Source organism: Lupinus angustifolius, chromosome LG01 (assembly GCF_001865875.1).
Source record: "Lupinus angustifolius cultivar Tanjil chromosome LG01, LupAngTanjil_v1.0, whole genome shotgun sequence".
NCBI lineage: Eukaryota > Viridiplantae > Streptophyta > Magnoliopsida > Fabales > Fabaceae > Lupinus > Lupinus angustifolius.
Genome location: NC_032009.1, coordinates 32,647,037 through 32,669,774, shown reverse-complemented (window position 1 = coordinate 32,669,774; position 22,738 = coordinate 32,647,037). Strand labels below are relative to the sequence as shown.

Sequence of the window (22,738 nt, the reverse complement as noted above, 5' to 3'; positions counted from 1 at the left end):
TACACGTAGTAGAAGCCATAAAAGTTGCAAGCAATATGGGGTGGAAATGGGAGTTCTCAGAAGAGTCTTGTCAGTCTGGTTTAATGGGCTAGTTACTCGGTTGTCGCAGAAGATTCATGGATGGATTAGCAATTACTTTATACTGGGGCAAACATTTTTGCAAAATTTTTGTAACCTGTAGCATATATGCTCTCAAACCTTCCCATGTGTAACTTTTTGAATATCAATAGAAGAAAGTTCTTTCATCTCCCTCAGTGGTCTCTTTATCCTTTTGCACCCCGACCCCTCAGCGGTTGCGTTATTATGCTTTGACCCCTTAATGGTCTCTTTATCCTTTTGCACCTCGACCCCTCAGCGGTCACGTAATTGTGCTTTGACCCCTCAGTGGTCTCTTTTTTCCTTTTGCACCCCGACCCCTCAACGGTCTCATGATTGTGCTTTGACCCCTCAATGGTCTCTTTTATCCTTTTACGCTCGACCCCTCAGTGGTCACGTGATTGTGCTTTGACCCCTCAGTGGTCTCTTTATCCTTTTGCACCCCGGCCCCTCAGCGGTCTCGTGATTGTGCTTTGACCCCTTAGTGGTCTCTTTTATCCTTTTGCACCCCGACCCCTCAGCGGTCGCGTGATTGTGCTTTGACCCCTCAATGGTCTCTTTTATCTTTATGCACCCCGATCCCTCAGCGGTCGCGTGATTGTGCTTTGTCCCCTCAGTAGTCTCTTTTATCCTTTTGTACCCCGACCCCTCAGCGATCACGTGATTGTGCTTTGACCCCTCAGTGGTCTCTTTATCCTTTTGCACCCCGACCCCTCAATGGTCACGTGATTATGCTTTGACCCATCAGTGGTCTCTTTATCCTCACTAACAAAAGAATCTTTTGAAATGAAATGGAAGAAGAATACGAACCAATAAGAGAAAAATTGGTGGAAGATAAGAAAAGTTATGAAACGAGATAGTGAAAAAGAGAGAGAGAATTTTATGCTTTATAATGAAATGTGAGAGAAATATATGGAAGAATAGAAAACAAATGTGAAAGATAATGAGTTATTATGTTAAATTGAAACAAATAGCAAAAAGAGTTTTTCATTGTATGTGTGAGGTTGCACACTAAGAGGTAGAGAAGTTTTAGAGGGAAAACTTTGCATAAGATATTGACATGTCTCTTGCTGAGGTGGCAAGAAACTTTGCATAAGGTATTGACATGTGTCTCTTGCTGACATGACACGAGTTTTTTTTGTTATATAGTAAATAGATAGATTATATATTAAAGTTATTAAGAAACTTTGAAAAGATATTTTAAATATAGTAAATGTAATTTGTAGTAATTACACATTTAAATAGATTTTAAAATATTCTCAATTAATATCATTTGATCATTTTATGTGTTATCTATCATTCTTTGCAGATTATTAAAATATTCTTGTGTAAAAATTGTACGGATGAAGACATATAATCAAGAAAATGTTACAATTTTAAAATATTACAATAAACTATTAGTAATTGTACATAATCGCTTCAACAAAAAATATAATAACATTAGTCTATATTTATTTTAGTTATATTATTTATTTTTTCTTTACAATTCTCATAACTATGTCATTCTCTATCTAATAACACATACAATTGTTAATTTTGATAATCCAATAGATGTCATAGTTCAAAGTACTTACCCAAATCTACAAGATCACTAAAAAATGAAAAGTTTTTATTAACAAAGAGAATACTTGATTCAATTATTGATCAAATAAATGGGTATGTTTTGAGTTTAATTCAAAGTAAAAATATTTACAATCCAATTCAATCAGTTATTAAGTTGTTGATGCAAGTATTTTTAAACTTAATAATATTAAGTGATGAAAAGAACACAACAACGCTGATTCTATTGATACGTGTAATGCTAATGAGGGTCAAACATTCAACCTATTCACTCATCAATTTTTAAACTCATTTACATTTTTTTGGTTTTCCAGATCAGAAAATTAAGTTCTTTCACACTATGATATTATATATATTTAAACTTTGTCAAGTTGAACAATGATAGACATTGAGTTTTGAAGGATATATCAATTTCAAAATAAGAAAGTTTTAAGTTCTTTCTTATACTTAGAGAGACAATCCACATGTAATATGTATGTTCTTAACCATATGATAAAAAAATATTACCTCATACATGAGTAACTCGTTAGTTTTGAAAAGAAAAGTAGTTAAAGAAAACCTAATCACTCATCAAACTATATTTTAACTCATGTCATTGCCATTACCTTTTAGCTTAAAAATAACTTCAGTTAAAAAAATCTACAACCACCACACTATTTTAGCCTTTACTTTAAAATTATAATTTTAAATAATATATTTTATTATAATTTTAATTAATAGAATTATTTATATGAATAGTATTTAAAACTAAAAAGTAGATAAAAAATTGAAGAACATTTATATCATTACAAGCAAATTTTTCATCTCCGTTCACTTTCTCATCAAAGGAGGAGAGAAAGATTTTTACGTGGATCCCACTTACTTTTTATTCTCTCAGCTCTTCATCTCTTCAACGAAACAAGATAAATTTGCATTTTTTTCTTCAATCTTTTTTTTCTCTCCCCTCTAATTCTCCTTTACCAACGAGAGGCTAAGAGTTTTATTGTTCTAAAAAGGTAATTCTATAGGAGAAAAATATATTTTTACTGTCACTGTATCATCTAACATTCATATTTTATGATTATTGACTTTTAAATAAAAATAATAAAAATATATAATAAATGATACAATTACTATATATAAATCTTAACAATTATGCTCATTCTATATACCAAACACGAAGAAATTGATAGCTTAAAATCTCAATATGTACATACCTTATAAAAAGGTTGTGTTTATAAAAAAACTAATCATATAATATTCTTTCTTAAAATAGATAATTTTTCATGAAATTTTCTTATGATTCCAGTTAAGCTCTTTATAAACTTTGACTAAACAACTTGCATTTATTCAATATACGGTGATAATAATATATTTTTTAAAGAATTTAACGTCTGGCAGTATTAATATAAAGATTTATACTCATTATTATCAATTTATTTATATTAAATAAAGATATAAAATAAAGATGATGGATAATGTATTAACAATATATAATTATTTTTCTTTTTTTAAATAAGATAAAAAAACTAATTTTTATATTTGCTTCTTCAACAAATATATTAAAAAATAAATAAAAAATAGGTTACAAAATATTTTGCTTATACTCTTCATCATCGCTGCAACAACCTAGTATAGTCAGAGTCGAAGAACACATATAAAATCGAAACATTGATCTCTGACATTTACAATGAAAATGGGACATCAATTCTAACGTTGATTCTTGTTTTGTTGCATTAGTAGAAATGGGTAGATCTGGATTTTTTGTTTTGAATCTGATTATCGTTTTGGCTTGTTTGGTTATTGCTTCTTCAGTTTCTACAACACCCAAGAATGTTCAAACTTCCCTTCGTGCTAAGTGGTCTGGTACACCTCTTCTATTAGAAGCTGGGTATGTTTTCATAAATTTATTCTTCATTTCCCAATTATGTTATGTGGAATGGGAATACCCATATGTTTGATTCTAATGGGTTTGGTATGATATAATAGAATGCAGTAATTTGAGCCTTTTATATGTTTTTTCACATAGAAAAGTGATTATTTTGATTAGAAAAATTAATCCTTTCTGACACTTGCACATTTTTTTTGTTTGAGGTTTTATCTACAAAAGCAGCTGTGGGAAAAATTGAAATTATATTTTTGAGCTTATGAAAAAAATCACTTTCGTAGAAACAGATTTTTAAGGGTAAACGAAAGGCCCTTGAGCAAGCAGGAAATTCCAACTGAATTTAGATATTCATTGTTTTGTGGGATGAGCTTGTAGAATTTGAAGCATTATTTCATCCTTTTATTGATTGATTAGATGATAACTTATATTAATGTATCTTTAACAGTTATGCTATGGGCACTTTCAGCATTTTAAATTGTCATTGCCGTCATGATCTCAGTCACGATTAATGTGATTGCGTTTGTTGCAATGTAAATTAATTTGTGATCAAAAAATATTTTTGAATTTGATGCAGTGTGATGCGGTTGCATTGCGGCCACATCATTGTGATTCAATGTCATACCACACTTGCGGTGTGATATGGTCACCGCAACCGCAATATTGTGACCACATCATGTGATTCGGTCCGCAATTTGAATAACTAGGCACTCCGAATTATTTATCCATGCTCTCTACTAAACTATCATTGTTATATTTTTATTTTACAAAATTATAATTGACTACCAAGGAGTGTGAATAGGCAATAGGAATGCCAATAGTTTCACCTGTTTCTTAAATGTCCAATGAAGTTCAAAAGCTTATTATGGCATACTCCTGACCTGATCACATTATTAATGTTTGTACTATGGAAAACTCTTGATTTATCTATACATCACATGGTTAGCTATCCAACTTATAATGATGAGTGCACAAAACTACAGTTTCATTTGCTCCTTCCTGTCTCACATGCTTATTCTTGTTCCGGAAACTGAGACTTCTGAAGAATACCCAACATATATGGCCGTTTTCAACTTTCAGTTAAATACTTGAATTACTGTTTACTTCACGAGCAGCATCCACCTGAAGCTCATGCTGTCTTCTATGTTGCTATTCATTAGTTTTAATTAACTTTTATACAATTTAGAGGGTGAGCCTTGGCAAATGGTAGGTTGTTTGCCTTGTGACCTGGAGGTCACGAGTTTAAATATTGGAAACCATCTCTTCGCTTGTAAGGGTAAGGCTGCATACATCTACCATCCTCACATCCCACTAGTTGAGAGCCTCTTGCACTGGACTATCCTCTAACTTTTTCTAAAATTTCTAGTCAATTGCAAAGTTTCTCAGTGGTGGAGTATGTTTTCGGAAGAAGTAATATTTTCGCTTGTCTACTTTTAGGCATTCTATAACTTCCATTTTATTGCTTGTAAACAGTGAATTATTATCTAAGGAACACAAAGACCTTTTCTGGGACTTCATTGATATTTGGCTTAATGCTGAGAAGGATGCTGTTAGCTCTCAAACAGCTAAAGATTGTCTGAAGAAAATTGTGGAACATGGTCGCCCTCTTTTGAGGGAACCATTAGCATCGTTATTTGAGTTCTCTCTTATGTTGAGATCAGCATCGCCTAGACTGGTGCTTTACCGGCAATTAGCCAAGGAGTCTCTTTCATCATTTCCCCTAGGTGAGGAAAATTACTCAAATGATGGGAATGTGATAGAGTTGGAAACAAAAACGAAGACTGAAACTAGAAAATTAGATTCTCAACATGTTGGTGTAAACCTGAAAGGCCCTGAAGGAAAATGTTGTTGGGTGGATACTGGTGAGCATTTGTTTACTGATATTTCTGAATTACTGGCGTGGCTTCAAACCCCTGCAGAATTGTGAGCACTTCTTTCCCTCCATCCTTGTGCTTTGATTTTCTTTTAATTTTATCTCACAGTTCCTGTCTATTATAAGCTACCTTAAACCCCTCAAACATTTAATTTGTCTGTCCTCAGGGAAGGAAATTCATTTCAGAGACCCGGGACATTTGATTTTGATCATGTCCATTATGATTCAAAATTTGGAAGTCCAGTTGCTGTCCTTTATGGTGCTCTCGGGACCAGTTGCTTTAAGGAATTTCATGTTGCTTTAGTTGAAGCTTCCAAGAAGGTCCATTCCTTAGCTTTCTGGTTTTAGTTTTGGTATTAAATAGTAAGGTAAATGTTTCAGCTTTTTGTGGCATAAGAAAATTATCAGTGTAAGTATTCCCTAGGATCAAACAATGTAAAAATGATCATTTTATTTCATAAAATTTAAGGAGAATGTGAGCGAGAGAAAAGATGTGAAAGGTGTAAAACTGATAAAAGTCATGCAGATGATGAGTTGCACCTCATTTATGAGAGATCCATTTTCTATGTTATAGATTTTCCTGCTATTATATATTTCTCCAAGTCAAGTTTATATTAATGTGATCTTTTTATAGTTGTATGCAAAGCTTTTCAAGCTATCTTGAAAATTTGGTAACAGGAATATGGTCATGAAATTTTCAAAACTTCATAAAAGTTTTCCAATATATTAAGATTTGAAAAAACCCGTAATGATTATGTATACATATATTTCCCTTGCAACAACTATTAATATTTGACTGAATGATTTTTAGGGGAAAGTTACGTATGTTGCAAGGCCAGTGTTGCCTGCTGGATGTGAAGCAAATTTTGCTCATTGTGGTTCTGTAGGTGCAAGTGAACCAGTGAACCTGGGTGGTTATGGAGTAGAACTTGCATTGAAGAATATGGAATACAAGGCCATGGATGACAGTACAATAAAAAAAGGTAAAATGATTGACACATGTTGTTGAATGCAGGCTTCTCTTTAAGGTTTAATATCTTTCTGGTTGTGTGAGTTGGTGAGGTTGTCCTGCTCCAACCTGACCTCAATGCATTGTTTTTTTCTTATGTTGAGTTTATCATGCTATAAAGATTCCCCATCTAAAAGTTCTGGCAACTTTGTTCAGGTCAGACAATTGCATGAATTTTAATTTTGAAATATATAATTGAGCAATAAACTTCCCGATGTTCAATAATCTCAGACTTCACAAAATCATCGATGTTTTATATTTAGTTCATCCAAATAAAATGATTGGATATTTTCTTATAACATGGATAGATAACTTATACTTGTGAATAGCCCTCTCATTAATATCGTTTTGGGTTGCAGGTGTGACTTTGGAGGATCCCCGAATTGAAGATCTTAGCCAAGACGTCAGAGGATTCATATTCTCTAAAATTCTGGTTTGTCAGATCACACATATTTCTTTTGCATCATACATGTGATAAAGACACATTTGTAGGCACCATCAATCACATCTTACTGAACAAGGCTTCAATTAATGTTAGAAAGGGTGTAACCATCCTTGATTTTTAAAGTGAACTGAGATCCCAGCCCATAAAATGATCTAAGGGTGGATACCCCCTTATTTGCTCACTATATAGGAGCCTTTTTCCATGTTATTTGTGTCAACCATGTTAGAAATTGGGTGTCTGAAGATACCATGTTTCTGTGAAGTAATACATGCTTTATTTTTTTAAGATTTTTGTGGTTAATATATGTTTTGGTTTGACAAACGCTAACCCGGAAAAGTGGATGATAACTTCGGAATGCTTTTGTTTCTTATAAAAAAATAATTTTTTTCTTAAAGATTAAACCTTTTCAAATGATCATATACCACTAGCACATTATAAAGATTTTTTCTACTAATGTCATGCTTGAAAGAAGTTTACCAATTGGATATTTTGATCTTGAAGAGGAAGAATACATTGATGTAAACTTTGTTTTATCTGAAAGACCATGTAATGTTACATGTGAACAGTTCAGTGGTTTTAATTTAAGGTTTTCTTAGGCGTGAAATTGTAGCATCTAGCATGAGATAAACATAGAAGAATGCATGCCTATGATGGTTTCGTAAAGGAAACAGGAATGGGATGAGGTGGCACAATCATTTACATTATATAATAATATATATACATAGTGAAGTATATTCTTTTCCCCATCTCAAACCCATCCAATCACCAGAGGCACCAATGAATTTACTTATCTGTGTTTACTTGCAGGAGCGTAAACCTGAGTTAACAGCTGAGGTCATGGCTTTCCGGGATCATCTATTGTCATCCACCGTGTCAGATACACTTGATGTTTGGGAACTAAAGGGTATTTAAACCATTTTTTATTTCTGAAATGACTGGAATTGATTGATAACTGGATTCTTATAGTTGTGGTTTTGACGAAATGAGTTTCCGCCTTCTTTCTGATCAAACAGATCTAGGTCATCAAACTGTACAGAGAATCGTCCATGCCTCTGATCCACTGCAGTCAATGCAAGAAATCAATCAAAATTTCCCTAGTATAGTTTCTTCCTTGTCTCGCATGAAGGTACATAATCTAGTTAATCGTTACCTGTTTCAGAAGCTCAGATATTTAAGACACTTCTCCCTAATTTGTTCTTATGAAACTTCTGCGTTCGACAGCTTGATGATTCTGTTCGAGATGAAATAATGGCAAACCAGCGGATGATCCCACCCGGGAAGTCTTTAATGGCTGTCAATGGTGCTTTAGTCAGTGTCGAAGATATTGACCTTTATCTGTAATAAGTTTTTCTCCTGCTGATACCTTTTTATATTATGACTTATTTCATGTTCCCCCAATATTATAGCTTGGCTGGTTATTGTTCTATCCCCTCCAGTATATGAAAAAATTGATGTTTCATCTTTAGGTTCTTCTGATTTTAACAAAAAAATTGGAGGAGTTAAATCCAAATCTACTTATATATATATCTAGTCAGGTTTTGTTTTATTTGGGCCGAGCCTATTTTAAGTACAATAATCATCAATGGCATTGTCTTCTATTTTGGGTTTAACAATTTCTTACGTATAATAATGTTAAAAGAGTGTTTGAGATTATTATTTCTAGTATCATTTATAGCTTCTAGTAACTTAATTAACCTACTTACTTAAATATCTTTATTCATTGTTCAATTATTCACAGAACCTTAATCACTTTGCCAGACATCATTGTCATTACTACTTCATGGCTTCATGCAAACATGTAGATGATTATTTAAATGTTAAAATATTTCCAACTCCTCCAAATACTTTCTTGGCATATGTAGTGCATAGTTAGTCATGTTAAGCTTGTAATAACTGGATAACCTGTACTCGTTGATTGATAATTATGTAGTTTTGTACAGTTTGTTTAAAAATCATGATGTTTTCAAATTGAAGTTAAATGCTTTTCTAATCTTATGAAATTATTATTTTTTATAGGTTGATTGACTTGATCCATCAGGATCTCTTGTTGGCTGATCAATTCTCAAAACTGAAGGTGAATGCCATCTAATAGTCATTTTGGCATATTTATTTTACTGGTCTGATTTCTATATTATTCGTCAGATAAAAATATCATTTGTTGCATATTAAATAAGTAAATTATTTTTTCACAAGTTATGTGGGATAATAATAAGGGTAGAAGATGAGCAGGAAGTGATGAACTTAATGCTATTGGTTTGGTGGAAAAAATGACAACAAAATTTTTAAAACTCCTGTAAATTGCCATCATTCTTTTCTTTTATAAAACTCCAGTATATTTTGATGATGCTTTGATATATATATATATATATATAGACTGTAGTATTGATTGACATTCCCAACATATTGCAGATTCCTAATAGCACTGTGCGGAAACTGCTTTCAACTTTACCTCCTTCAGAGTCCAGTACATTTCGTGTTGATTTCCGTTCTACTCATGTACATTATCTCAATAACTTGGAAGAAGATGGTAAATATGAACGGTGGAGGAGCAATTTAAATGAGGTAAACTATTGTATGTTTCGATCAGCTTATTTTTGTATTAAAAAATTTGTATTCAAAATGTTTAGGAACAATTTTTTGGCTAGAGATGTTTTTCTGTAAAAATTCAGCTATACCAAAAATAATTTATGTTTTATTTTGTTTAGTTATTGATGCCAGTCTTCCCCGGGCAGCTACGTCACATCCGTAAAAACCTTTTCCATGCTGCTTTTGTTATTGATCCAGCAACTAGTTGTGGTCTTGAGGCAAGTTTTTATTTCCTCAAAGTTAATATCTCACATTGTTTATCGTATATGCTTCCAAGTGAAGTCTTCATTACATGTCTTATTGTTTGCAACATTGCAGGCCATTGATATGATCATATCCTTGCATGAGGGTAACGTTCCCGTGAGATTTGGGATTGTGCTGTATTCTTCAAAGTATGTCACACAGTTAGAGGAACATTCTAACGATGATAATAGCAATAACAAGGACGAGGATATATCTACTACGGTAATTGTTACCTCTAGTTGATCAGGAATATGTGTGTGTGCCTCTATATATACATTGCTTATATGTTTCAGTTTTATTGCCAAGTTTATGATACATTCCGTTTCTCTTTTCAGATTATATCTCTATTCAGTTATATCAACGAGAACTACGGTATTCAAATGGCTTTCCAATTTCTAAGCAATGTATGAACTCTATACTCGGTCATTAGTAGTTATCTCAGTTCACTGTCATTCCATGACCTTATTGTACCATTACTTTTATTTAGCTACAAATATTTTATATACCAGAGTTTCCGGACTGAGATCGTAAAGAATGCATATGAGAAAAGAGAAAGATGTAGTTAATATGGTGCGCATGCATTTAACTCCATCTATCTTGAAATTTTTCTCTCTATTTAAAGTCACCTAAAGTTCAAATTTTGAATATGCCAAGTTGCCTGATTTTACTCTTAGATACAAAACCATTTTTGAACTTTCACGCAACAATTTGAGCTTTTAGGAGAGCTGGTCCATGACATGGTATCAAAGCTTCTATGACCAAGTGATCATGAGTTCGACCCTTACTACGCCATTCTTCCAGAAAAGGTTGAATTTTAGCATTGTCCAAGCTTGAAGCCCAAAAATTCTTATGAAATAAGGCATGTTAGATATAAAAACGATTGCTAAACCTTAACGATACAACTTAAGCTTTTAGGAGAGTTAGTCCTTCATAGACTCAACTACCAATTTCCATCATTAACATGATATTCCTTTTTCCCTCCTTACAAATGGATTAGGCTATGCAATTTTCTAGATAATCACTATCTTACAAATTTAAGGATTAGTTACAAAAAAAATCAAGAGGCTACAGTCCCAACATTTGGTAGCTGCCTAAGTGGTTTATCCCTTCCCCTCGAACATAGCAAAAAAGAGGGGGTGGAATCTTAAGTTAAATATGTATTTATCTAAATAGTCACCTTATTTTACATCTAAATTTCCAGCGTAGCAAGTTTTCATTTACATACATAAATATTGCATCTAAAGTTCCAGTGTAACGAAAAATGAGGGAGTTGAATATTAAGTTAAGCATGTAATTACTTGAATACTCACCTTATTTTGCATCTACAGTTTCGGTGTAGCAAGTTGTCATTTACACAGATAAGTATTGCTAAATATTTTATGTGTCTGTTCCAGCACACATGACATGATTATATATTAACTTTTTGCCAAAAATATGTTAGCAGTATGGAAAACAACAACCAAGCCGTAATCCCACTAAGTGGGAGGCAGTTATTTTAGTCATCTTCAACTATTCTTATGTGCAACCCAATTGAAAGAACTTCATGTTGTAGGTTAACAAATTACGCAAAGACTCAGATGGTCATGGAGATGATGGTCTTGAATTGCACCATGTTGAAGGAGCATTTGTGGACACAATATTGTGAGTTTTTCAGTACTTTTTGTTGATTAGTTTGCTACTGACATTTGGCTAATATGCTGGTTCTAATCTTTAGCAGTAGCACTCCTTTTGTCTTCTAACTTATTTATAAACATGGACTAAATATGTTTTTGTAGGCCAAAGGTAAAATCCCCACCTCAAGAGATATTACTAAAGCTGCATAAGGAGCAAAAGTTGAAGGAACTGTCACAAGAAAGCTCCAAGTTTGTGTTGAAGCTTGGTTTGTCTAAGCTTCAATGTTCGCTATTGATGAATGGCCTTGTGATAGATCCCACTGAGGTAATGAGCTTCACATTTTCATCTGCTTTTGCAATTTTTTTCCATTTTCTTTTACAATTATTCTCATTCTTTTTTTAATGTCGTTGGATTACCTCAATCCACAATTTTCTATACTGTGCAAGCTGTTAATAAGGACAATCAAGCCTTAATCCTACTAGGTGAGGTTGGTTATATAGATCTAATGATGCCATAATCCTCTATCATAAATCATGTTCATTGACAAAACATTGATTTCTAAATCTTTATTAAATTTTTTGTCCTGAAAGATTTGTTGGGCAATAAATCCTTAGAAGTTTTTAGACACTACCATGTTGGTCCTCGTAGGACTTAATTGATGGTGTTTTAAATCTTTCATGGTCTTATTTTACAAAACATATTGAGGACTGAATTGAAGGTTTTGCTCTATATAAAATTAACATAAAAGCACAAATCTTATTTAAAAGAGAAAAATAACGTTTTAAAAGTTAGTATCAATCATTGTAAACATAATTAAATACTACTATTTTCTAATTATGATGATATTCAATATTTCTATCTATATTGGTATAAAAATTGTAATATAAAATTGAGAAATTTTATAATACAACTAAGAATATCCAAAAGTGTTCGTGAAGTATGCTATATATATATATCCAATACAGATACAACAACTATTTCGAAACGTATGTACTTTGCAAGTGTTGCTAAACTTTGGATCTACCTTGTGTTCTCAACTTTTGTTTGGCATTTTGGGTATGTTCTTCTTAGTTTTTCTCTAGTAAGTATAATATTGGTGTCTTCATCATTTTGTATTGATAGAACAAACGTTTATGCTACTTGTATGTTTGCAATTGTTTTTACCAGGAATCTCTTTTCAATGCCTTGAATGATGAGACTCCAAGAATACAGGAGCAAGTGTATTATGGTCAAATAGATTCTAACACTGATGTATTAGACAAGTTTCTATCAGAAGGTGGTATACCACGCTATAATCCTAAGGTATAGTAGTCTAATATTATTCAGGTTCTGTTGATGTTGTATGATTATGTGTGACTAACCAATTTCTGATGCTGGTATTTTGGTGTAGATTATTGCTGACAGCAAACCGAAGTTCATATCTCAGTCATTTACTTTTGGAGAGGGATCTGTACTGAAGGATATAATCTACTTGCATTCTCCTGGAAGTAAGTTGTTCAAATGTTAGAATCATTAGGTTCACTCTTACACTCTGGCTCTTTTGTTTTCTCATATGGATTTTTGGTCCAAACCAGCAACGGATGAGTTAAAGGCTGTGACACATCTTCTTGCTGTTGATATCACTTCAAGGAGCGGGGTGAAATTACTTCGCCAAGGCCTACAATACCTGGTTAATACCAATATGCATTTCTGTTGAATATTATTGGTTCTTTTAAATTTATTTTGTTTAATGCCATTCACGAGTTAGATAAACATATTCAGCACTTTTAAACATATTTATGTTCTTGTTACTTGCATATGATGCTACAGATAGAAGGATCCGAAAATGGTCGTGTTGGTCTTCTGTTTAGTGCCAATAAAAGTGCTAATTTCTTTAGCCTCCTTTTAGTTAAGGCCTTTGAAATCACTGCATCCTCGTATAGGTTTGTTTTCTATACTTTCCTTTTAACTATAGAACTGATTGAATTTTAATAGGTTGTTTGGTATTAAATTCTGTAATTTTTGCAAAAGTTGAAGTATGATTTTTATATCAATGTATGGGTGCATGGTTTTATGCAGCGATAAGACAAATGTATTGGCCTTCTTGGATCAGCTGTGCTCACTCTATCAGCAGCAGTATATCCTTACATCAGCCGTGGAAGCTGAGAAATCTCAAACATTTATTGATAAGGTCTGCGAACTTGGTGATGCTAATGGGTTACCATCTGCGGTCTATAAGTCTGCGCTCACAGAATTTACTGTTGATGAAACGAGAAAGCATTTGACTGAGGTGCTTCTGGTTACCTTTCCATTTGGACCAATGCGTTACCGTTATTGTCAGACCTGATCACCTTCCCCTGTCCCGTTTCTGCTCCCCTTCATTTAAATTAGTCTTCTTGTTTGCAGGTGGAGAAATTTTTGTATAGGGCTCTTGGGCTTGAATCTGGTTTCAATGTTGTCTTCACTAATGGAAGGGTAATACTATTTTGATATATTTGTCTATTCCATAGTATAAGTGATCTCTATTGAATAATTGAAAGCTGTAATTTGTGTTGCTTATTTAGAAATATATTCAAGTTTGATGACAGATTTTTGTGAATGCTAAAACTTCTTTTTTAATCTTGTGCTCTTATCTTAACTTCTATTTTTTTATAGGTAACTTATCCTATTGATGAAAACACATTTTTTAGTGCTGATCTGCATCTTCTTGAGTCGATAGAGTTTAAGCAGAGGACAAAGCATGTCGTGGAAATTATTGAAGAAGTGAATTGGGATGATGTTGACCCTGACATTCTAACAAGGTTTCTTGACCTGTGGTTACATATTATATCATCTCATCTTCTATTTTTAGTTTTGTACAATCTCTTAAGTCTTATATGTTTGCAGAATATATGACAGTTCTTGGATGTTTCCTCATGTTGTTTGCAGCAAATTCCTTAGTGATATTATCATGGCCTTGTCATCTTCACTGGCTAAGCGGGAGCGGAATTCTGAAAGTGCTCGTTTTGAGGTTCTTAGTGATCAGTATAGGTATTTTTAATTAGTACAATGCACTCAAACTTTTTTCTAATGATTTATTCATTTTTAGATTGGTAAATTAACCATATCATATGGTGTCAGGATTTTTATTTCAACCTTTTGTTGTGTGCAGTGCCATTATTCTAAATAATGAAAACTCAAGCATTCACATTGACGCGGTTCTTGATCCTTTAAGTCCAACCAGCCAGAAATTGTCGGGAATTCTTCGAGTTTTGTCGAAATACATTCAGCCTAGCATGAGGATTGTTCTGAATCCATTGGTTGGTTGATTCTATTCTACATCTCTACAAACAACATAATTATTGCATGTTTTTGTTTTTTTGCTACAGAATGCTTTCTTTAATAAGCATTTGGGATCAAAATGAAAATGAAAAGAGAATTGTTTATCCCCCATTGGGATTTGATAAGAGAAGATACAAAGTGTTGTCCTTGTGGCTGAACTTTGAATTCCCCCTTAATTTGACTTTGATAAAGCTATATTTTATTCAGTTATATGTTTGTGCCTTTTTATTATTTGTTTTCATTCTAGAAAAGATTCTTTAAGACAAAAAAGAAGATGGCAACAAAGAGTTAAGAGGATAAGAAGAGATACTCCTTAAATTAAAAAGAAAATAAAAAGCAAATACAAACAACAGAGAAAAAAGAAAAATCAAGAAGCAAAACTACCCAATCTCTCAACTTATCTGTCAAGTGTTAAAACCTATATCCGTTTAGTATGTGTAAAGAACGTTATGATGACTTGGGCATCTCTCTCCTGACAAACTAGCTTTTGGAGTGGTGTTTGCCTCGGTTATTCTCATAATATCTACAAAGGAAACCATTTAGAAGGATATATGCTTTATGTTTGAATAGTCTAGCCTAACTCCACCACAAAAGCTAGCTCATAAAGGGAGGGATTCCCAAGTTAACATAAATGGCTCTCTGCTCATATTCTGAATCTTCGTGACATTAATAGTTTACACCAAGTAGGACCTAGTCTGCTAATCTTATCCCAAACTCCCAAAGTAGCTGTATATCCAAAGAAATCTCCTTAAAGATGTGAGAGTGTGCTCTAACCAAATGCACATCTATTTGCAACTTCTAGATGAAACAGTAGTTTTATACTACTAATTTTTGTATACACTCACATTTTGGTATATAACCTTGTAGGAGTAGCTTATCTATTCTATGATGGTAATTATTAGCTTCTAACTTGTCAATGACCAACTCTTCCTAATGCTTATACTGTTAGTGAACACTTATGAATGGTTTTATAGCTAACAAACATAACTTCAATGCCTTATGTGAAATTTGAAAAATATAATCTGAAGAGTATTAGTATCTAGTCGCAACAGAATATCTGTACAGTAGCTATGAACATACTATATGGCAGGAGTTTCATTTAATTTACTATGCATGGTCAAAGAGGGTGGAGCTTGGTGCAAGGTAATGTGGTGCTTAGTGACCATGAGGTCATGAGTTTAAATCCTGGAAACAGTTTCTTCGTTTGTAGGGGTAAGACTGTGTACATCTATCCTCTTAGACCCTACTAGGTCGGAGCATCATGCACCGAGTCACCCTTTTTTACTATACATGATCCATATTGTTTATCTCATGTATAATTCATGCAGTTTACATATTATTAATTGTTCTTTTTAATAAAAAAAACATAATAAATAACGCAAACTTCTCTCTCTAGATACCTTTGGCTTTTATAGATCCTTGACTCTCAGATGTATTGCCAATATTTTTAGAGAATGCATGTGGAATTTTCTACAGGCTATAGTAATTTAATTCAACATAATGCGCCAGCCTGCATTTCTTAAAATCAATATTTAATGCTGGTTTTCATTTCATGCCAGAGTTCTCTTGCTGATCTTCCTCTGAAGAGCTACTACAGATATGTAGTACCAACTACGGTATATCTTATTCTTTTAGCTTTAAGATTATTCCAGACACAAGTTTCGATGTTATGTAAAACAGATTTTCTGACTTTTGCAGGATGATTTTAGCAACACTGACTCTACAATAAATGGCCCAAAAGCATTTTTCCCCAACATGCCATTGTCAAAGACTCTCACCATGAATCTTGATGTTCCCGAGCCTTGGCTTGTTGAGCCCGTTGTTGCTTTGTATGTATTTTTTTCACATTGTTCATTTTCCAATTCCTTTATTGACCTTTATTTTGCTTCTTCCATGGACCTAAAGAGTGTATTCTTCAGAATGAATTACACTTATCTTCCTCATTTTTAATTTATAAGAAAGAAACATGTGAATTTTGAATAAACACCTTTAAGCTTTAACACTGTATGAAATGTGAGAAAGAATAATGGGCTTTGCATCTATACTTGAGTGAATTTCATAAATAGCGACAGGTATAAACTTCGAAACATAAAGTCCAATTAGTGAATTCTAGACTAAACTGAAGGCTTCGTATTTTTCTGTAAATAGAAGATATCCTGTTGTTATTTCTGCAACAAGGGAAATAAATGTACCTTTTCCATCGCCTTTAGTAGGTCTGTGTAATGCCCTTTTAACATATATTTATGTGTGTGTACATGTGATAGACTATTTTTTTGTGACTTTTGGTAGTCCTCAGTATTATTTATTATTCTGCAGCCATGACCTGGATAACATTCTTCTTGAGAACCTTGGTGACACACGGACATTGCAAGCAGTTTTTGAACTTGAAGCTCTCGTCCTCACTGGTAAAATTGCATTTTTCTTATTAGAAATTCAATCTGATGATTCTTTGTGATATTAGTCACCAAATAGAACTAATAAGTGCTTCAATACTAGTCTAAATTTATTTACACTTTAGTTTAGATTTATAGGCATATTTAGCACATGTTGATTTTTTGTTGTTGCTAAAACAATAAATTCATTAAGACAACTCAATCCCCATATAGAATTTATATCAAATATGAAATATTTTGAATGAGTCAGTCAACTTTTGTTATGTCAATGATAATAGCTTTAATTGTAATTTCTCCATGATTAGCTCTTGTAAGTTGTAAGTCTCCTAATAGAATTAGATTTCTTATGGATAAGCCCATACGGAAATTCAAATCTTCCTCTAAGGTCAAAGCTTTTGTCTGGACTTTCTATTCTTAACAGAATTAGTATTAACGGCATGCTCCACACACGCAGACCTCTAAGTGCTTTGTGTCCTAATAAGTGTATAATGTGTGGCTCTGGTTCGGAATCTATGGCTCATCTTTATACATTTTTCTGCTATAAATTCTCTTCGGAATAGGCTGTTTGGGATTTTGGAGAGTCTAAGATATATGCCTTATGGATTTGCATAATTTTTCCTCATTAAATTTAGAGGTTTTGACTCTCACAAAGCAGCTAAGATCTCGTGTCATTGTTCTATTCATGTTCTTCAGTGAATTTGGTTAAAAAGGAATGCTAGAATTGTCAAGGACTTTTTCTCGTCTCTAGTCTTCATCTGCGACAGGGCTACTCTATTTGATTCCCTTTGGTGTTATGCTCATAGTTCACCTTTGTTAGATTTGCCGAGATATTGCATGCTTTGTTCACGACTAAGTTTCTTAGATTTTAGTTTCTTTTCCAGCTCATTTGTGAGGATGCTTTATCCTCTCTCTTTGTAGTCTTTTCTTTTTTAGTCAAATCTCTCTTTTTATTGAGAAAAACATAATACCTAAACCAGCTGTTACATATATTTTCTATAATAAATATTATTGAATGAGAAGAGAAGAGTACACAAGAAGATGACCCTCACAAGAAACAAAGAGGTAGCTAAAACTAGTTGATATTCAGCAAAGGATGTCAATCCCTGCATATTATACTTAATCTAGAACTTGCAATATTTTGTAGTGTAACAGAACCGGAAAAATAAAACAAAACAAAACATAAAATTGGCTTTATCAACCCAATACGTGTCACAGAACAGAGGCAACTCAATCCAAGTACCCAACAAAGCCAACCAAAGCTCTGCATTTTGAGGCCAAAACCAAGAGCAATCTAGACTCCTCAACTCGCTGCCAGAATGAAGAGTCTGCCAGTTCTGTCTGAGTTTTTGTTAACCCTACAAGTTTGACAAAATGAGAGTTTACATGCAATTTAACTCAAAGTTTGACCATCATGATTATGATTGATTAGCTGTTTATTCTCATTCTTGTTAACTGTTCGTCTAATCAGGTCATTGTTCTGAGAAGGGTCACGAATCTCCTCGAGGACTTCAGATGATTCTTGGGACGAAAAGTAAACCCCATTTAGTTGATACCCTCGTAATGGCCAACCTGGGATATTGGCAAATGAAAGTATCTCCTGGGGTTTGGCACTTGCAGCTTGCCCGTGGAAGAAGTTCTGAGCTGTACACTTTAAAGGAAGATGGTGATGGAATTCAGGATAAACAATCATCAAAACTCATTACCATTAATGATTTACGGGGTAAAGTAGTTCTTATGGAAGTTGTGAAAAAAAAGGGCAAGGAGCGTGAAGAATTACTGGTTCCTGATGATGATGACAACCAACATGATAAGAAGAAAGTGAGTGCTTGTTTTAAAAATTTGTTTCCAAAAAACATATGTTTCGAAGTACAAAAGAAAACATTATTTTTATGCAAAATCTTGTGCAAAAACCATCACTGTTTTCTTTATGAGATGTTTGTAGGGGAGTGGCTGGGATTCCGGCTTGTTAAAATGGGCTTCTGGCTTCATTAGCGGCAAGGAAGGATCTAAAAATGCTGAAAGAAGTTTGCAAGTGAGTTTATTTTTCCCTTTTCTTGCCATTGTTCTTCCTGTCTATTTTTGCATAAATTCACTTGACCACATTACACATCCTTGAAAACCTTACTTATTTTAGGTACACTAACATAAAAGTTATATAATCACAGGTACTGTTTTTTTATATAAATAAATGATTGATGTTGTTTTCATGTTTTAATGCTTTAAACTGTGTATTTTTTTGCATTGAGGTAACTGGGGTTTTAGTGGATGAAAGAAAGACCAATGATATGAACAATTTAACCTTATTTACCCATCCAATCAATTATAAGTGTATTTGATAATACCACCAAATAGCTTATTAGCTAGTCAACTAGCTTATTTTATGAAAATTAAGCTACCTGGTGGTATTTGGTAAAGGATTTTTTTCATTAAGGTACCAGCTAATCCGTGTTTGATAAGGTACTTGAGGTAGTTTATGACTTAGAAGCTAGGGGCTTATGCCATTTTACACCTATTAGCTAGCTTCTGAGCTAACCTTACCAAATAATTCAAAGTCAATCAGCTAGCTTATTAGCTTTCATCTCCTAGCTTGCAAGCTTTATGTTGGCTTATTATCTAGTTATGTAAAATAGAACCTATATGTATTGTTCCAAATACATAGTAAATTTTGAGGCATTTTTACCTTGGCTCACTCTTCCGTACTCTGGTTCCCTTCCCTTTTTAACTTCCATCTTATCTATACTCGACCGTTTCCGAAGTTGTAACAGATTGTACCTTTTTGCCTTATAGGAGAAGGGAAAAGGTGGACGGCGTGGAAAAACTATTAATATCTTTTCTATTGCTTCTGGGCACCTGTAAGTGGTTCTCCCTCTTGTCTCAAATGCATATTAAACTCCATACTTGATTTCTAGAATATGTTTTTCGTATGTAGTTGGAAGTATTATGTTTCTTTCATCAAGAATTCATTGTTCAGATATTCATTTTGGTTTTGCTTTTTGCCTTCTTGCCAGATACGAACGCTTTCTGAAGATCATGATTCTAAGTGTCCTAAAGAATACCGAGCGTCCACTTAAATTCTGGTTCATAAAGAACTACCTCTCTCCACCTTTTAAGGTTATATATCTACCTAAGTTAGATGCTTTCATGTTTACTCTTTTGTATATTTGAACATTGAAGAATAATGAGTTACCAGACATCCTGAACTATTTTTGTTGTTGGCTTAATTCACAGGATTTGATTCCCCACATGGCTCAAGAGTACGGTTTTGAATATGAACTAGTCACGTACAAGTGGCCTACATGGTTGCATAAGCAGAAAGAAAAGCAGCGAATAATCTGGGCATATAAAATCTTATTCTTAGATGTCATTTTTCCCCTTTCCTTGGAGAAGGTATCATGATTTCTTCTTCTGCATCAATTCCAGTGTCACGGTATGCCGTGCTGTAACAAAGATTGGGAAAAATTAAAGAAAGTCTCATCGAAAATTCGTATAAAATCTATGCAGGTCATTTTTGTGGATGCTGATCAGATTGTCAGGGCAGACATGGGAGAACTCTATGACATGGATTTAAAAGGAAAAGCTCTGGCATATACACCATTTTGTGATAATAATAAGGAGATGGATGGATATCGGTTTTGGAGACAAGTAAATTTCGCTGTTAAATTCTGATTATTGTTATATTTACATGATACTCTTGGTTTTAGACATAATGCGATATCATGTAAATGCAACATTTGCTCTAAATCCATGTTCACCTTTTTCTTGTGTCACAGGGTTTCTGGAAGGATCATTTGCGGGGAAAACCATACCATATTAGGTTAGTAACTACTTGTTTGATTGTCTTGACAAAGAGCTGGAGTCTATCAAAGATCATTTCTCTCATTGCTGTTTCAATTTCTGTTTGCAGTGCTTTATATGTCGTTGATCTGAAGAAGTTCCGAGACACTGCCGCTGGAGATAATCTTAGAGTTATCTATGAAACACTTAGCAAGGATCCAAATAGTCTGGCCAACTTGGATCAGGTAAGAGTTGAAGTTATAATTTATTTTTACTTGCAAAATAATCACTGCAATTTACTAGATTAAGTCTTTTGTACTGGCCTGTGTTTATTTCAATGATCTTTCCATTCAAATACATTTTTCGGTCCCTTCGAACTGTAAGATCGAGTTATAGGTTTGCCTAAGTTTTTTTCCCTATCATGTTATTAAGATAAACACATTTGTATATACTTCCATTGTAGTTCATGTTATCCTTCTCTCTTAAATTATACTCTCTCTGAGGTCCTTTTCTTCACTGAAATTTGCTCTCAAATGTTCAGGATCTTCCTAACTATGCTCAGCATAATGTGCCCATATTCTCTCTCCCTCGAGAATGGCTATGGTGTGAATCATGGTGTGGTAATGCTACAAAATCGAAGGCAAAAACCATTGATCTATGCAACAATCCCATGACAAAAGAACCCAAACTTCAGGTGATGAAGTTTTCATTCTTTTCTCATAACTGCTGACATTTTTTGCAACTCCTCTATGTCTATGTACTCTTCTTAACTTTAACATGGACCTCTAGGGTGCTAGACGAATAGTTTCCGAGTGGCCAGACCTTGATTCCGAGGCAAGAAGGTTCACTGCACGGATCTTAGGCGATGATCAAGAACCTGTGCAATCCCCGGATCAATCAAAGGAATCAGATAAGAAAGATCCATCGAATGAGGACTTGGAATCCAAGGCTGAGTTATGAACAAGAGAGACAAAATGTTGCACAAGTTTAAAGTTATTATAGCAAATCTATGTTCCTTGCAGCAGTTTCTCACCATTTAGCATCATGATATCTTCCACAGTTACCAGTGCCTTGCTGATATATCAGCATGCAAAGTTTCCAAACACAACTACATTGAATGCATTGAAGACTTGCATTCTCTGCTGGCCAATTACAGGAACACAAGATATTTTGATAGGAAAATGTAGTGAATTTTGATACATGCTCTCTAAATTCTGATGCTCATATCATATCTATACTATTAACCAACCCTCATCCTTTTGTTTTGGTGTTTCCTTTATAGTGAATCATTTAAATGCAGTGGGGAAGAATGCCAAATGTGAGTGATGTTGTTTATCAAAATTTATTTGCTTTAGGCATCAATGTTTATTTATTTTGATTATTTAATGATGTTTATCATTTTCTTAAGAGCTTGATTCTGTACAAAGATAAGGTTGTTTGTCTTTGTGAATTGGAGGTTTGGGTTTAAATCTAGGAAACAGTTTTTGCTTGTGAAGGTAATGTTGCATGCATCTACCCCAAACATCACTAGGTGAGAGTTTTGTGCATTGGACCCCTGAATCAAACCATAATATGTCATCATAATATGTCATCAAATGAAAAAGACTAATTGGTTGATAATGTAAAAACAAAATGAGTGTAAAATATATATACTGACAGTGTAAAGATTTGTGCACATGCACCCTAACATCTGTCATTCATTTTGATTACTTTTTTTTATAAATCAACCATAATTAAGTATCAATGGTGGATGATGCAATGATAGTGTATAAAATTTATACACTGTCAGTGCATATATCTTTTTCTCAAACAAAATTACAATGACAAATCCTTTTATGAAATGGCAATTGATTATTATCTTTGGCTAGGCCTTGAACAATAATTTCAAGTTTGTTAGGTAAAGCTATGTTAAGTAAAACTAGCTTGTAATAGTAAGTTTGTAGTTTGTACCTTGTAGTTGTCAATGTAGCTATTCAGTAAC

General features: G+C 33.5%; 1 protein-coding gene across 3 annotated transcripts; it reads left to right on the top strand.

Moving 5' to 3' along the window:
* On the top strand, positions 3,221 to 22,119 carry LOC109360984 (UDP-glucose:glycoprotein glucosyltransferase-like). Of its 3 annotated transcripts, XM_019606258.1 has the most exons (38): positions 3,223 to 3,526; positions 4,994 to 5,443; positions 5,561 to 5,714; positions 6,205 to 6,376; positions 6,762 to 6,835; positions 7,655 to 7,751; positions 7,861 to 7,973; positions 8,069 to 8,184; positions 8,864 to 8,921; positions 9,257 to 9,409; positions 9,553 to 9,651; positions 9,752 to 9,898; positions 10,012 to 10,080; positions 11,229 to 11,317; positions 11,452 to 11,614; positions 12,458 to 12,592; positions 12,681 to 12,777; positions 12,865 to 12,959; positions 13,100 to 13,212; positions 13,349 to 13,559; positions 13,676 to 13,744; positions 13,925 to 14,070; positions 14,198 to 14,299; positions 14,421 to 14,568; positions 16,150 to 16,206; positions 16,289 to 16,419; positions 16,907 to 16,995; positions 18,452 to 18,801; positions 18,926 to 19,015; positions 19,771 to 19,835; positions 19,992 to 20,094; positions 20,212 to 20,370; positions 20,485 to 20,625; positions 20,754 to 20,797; positions 20,888 to 21,002; positions 21,299 to 21,451; positions 21,547 to 21,753; positions 21,796 to 22,119. In XM_019606258.1, the coding sequence occupies exons 1-37, from the start codon at positions 3,381 to 3,383 to the stop codon at positions 21,715 to 21,717; spliced, it is 4,884 nt and encodes a 1,627-aa protein (XP_019461803.1). In that variant the 5' UTR covers positions 3,223 to 3,380; the 3' UTR covers positions 21,718 to 21,753; positions 21,796 to 22,119. The 3 variants fall into 3 exon arrangements, with proteins under 3 accessions (XP_019461811.1, XP_019461803.1, XP_019461795.1); XM_019606250.1 differs by having other exon boundaries at positions 21,547 to 22,119; XM_019606266.1 differs by lacking the exons at positions 20,212 to 20,370; positions 20,485 to 20,625; positions 20,754 to 20,797; ... (2 more) ...; positions 21,547 to 21,753; positions 21,796 to 22,119 and having other exon boundaries at positions 3,221 to 3,526; positions 18,926 to 19,019; positions 19,774 to 19,835.

What these genes read in the sequence shown, in the direction of transcription:
- LOC109360984 (XM_019606258.1), top strand. Translation starts at nt 3,381, where the DNA reads ATGGGTAGATCTGGATTTTTTGTTTTGAATCTGATTATCGTTTTGGCT. An exon ending in TAGTTGAAGCTTCCAAGAAG is followed by an intron (nt 5,715 to 6,204) that starts GTCCATTCCTTA and finishes AATGATTTTTAG; the next exon opens with GGGAAAGTTACGTATGTTGC. An exon ending in ATCACTGCATCCTCGTATAG is followed by an intron (nt 13,213 to 13,348) that starts GTTTGTTTTCTA and finishes GGTTTTATGCAG; the next exon opens with CGATAAGACAAATGTATTGG.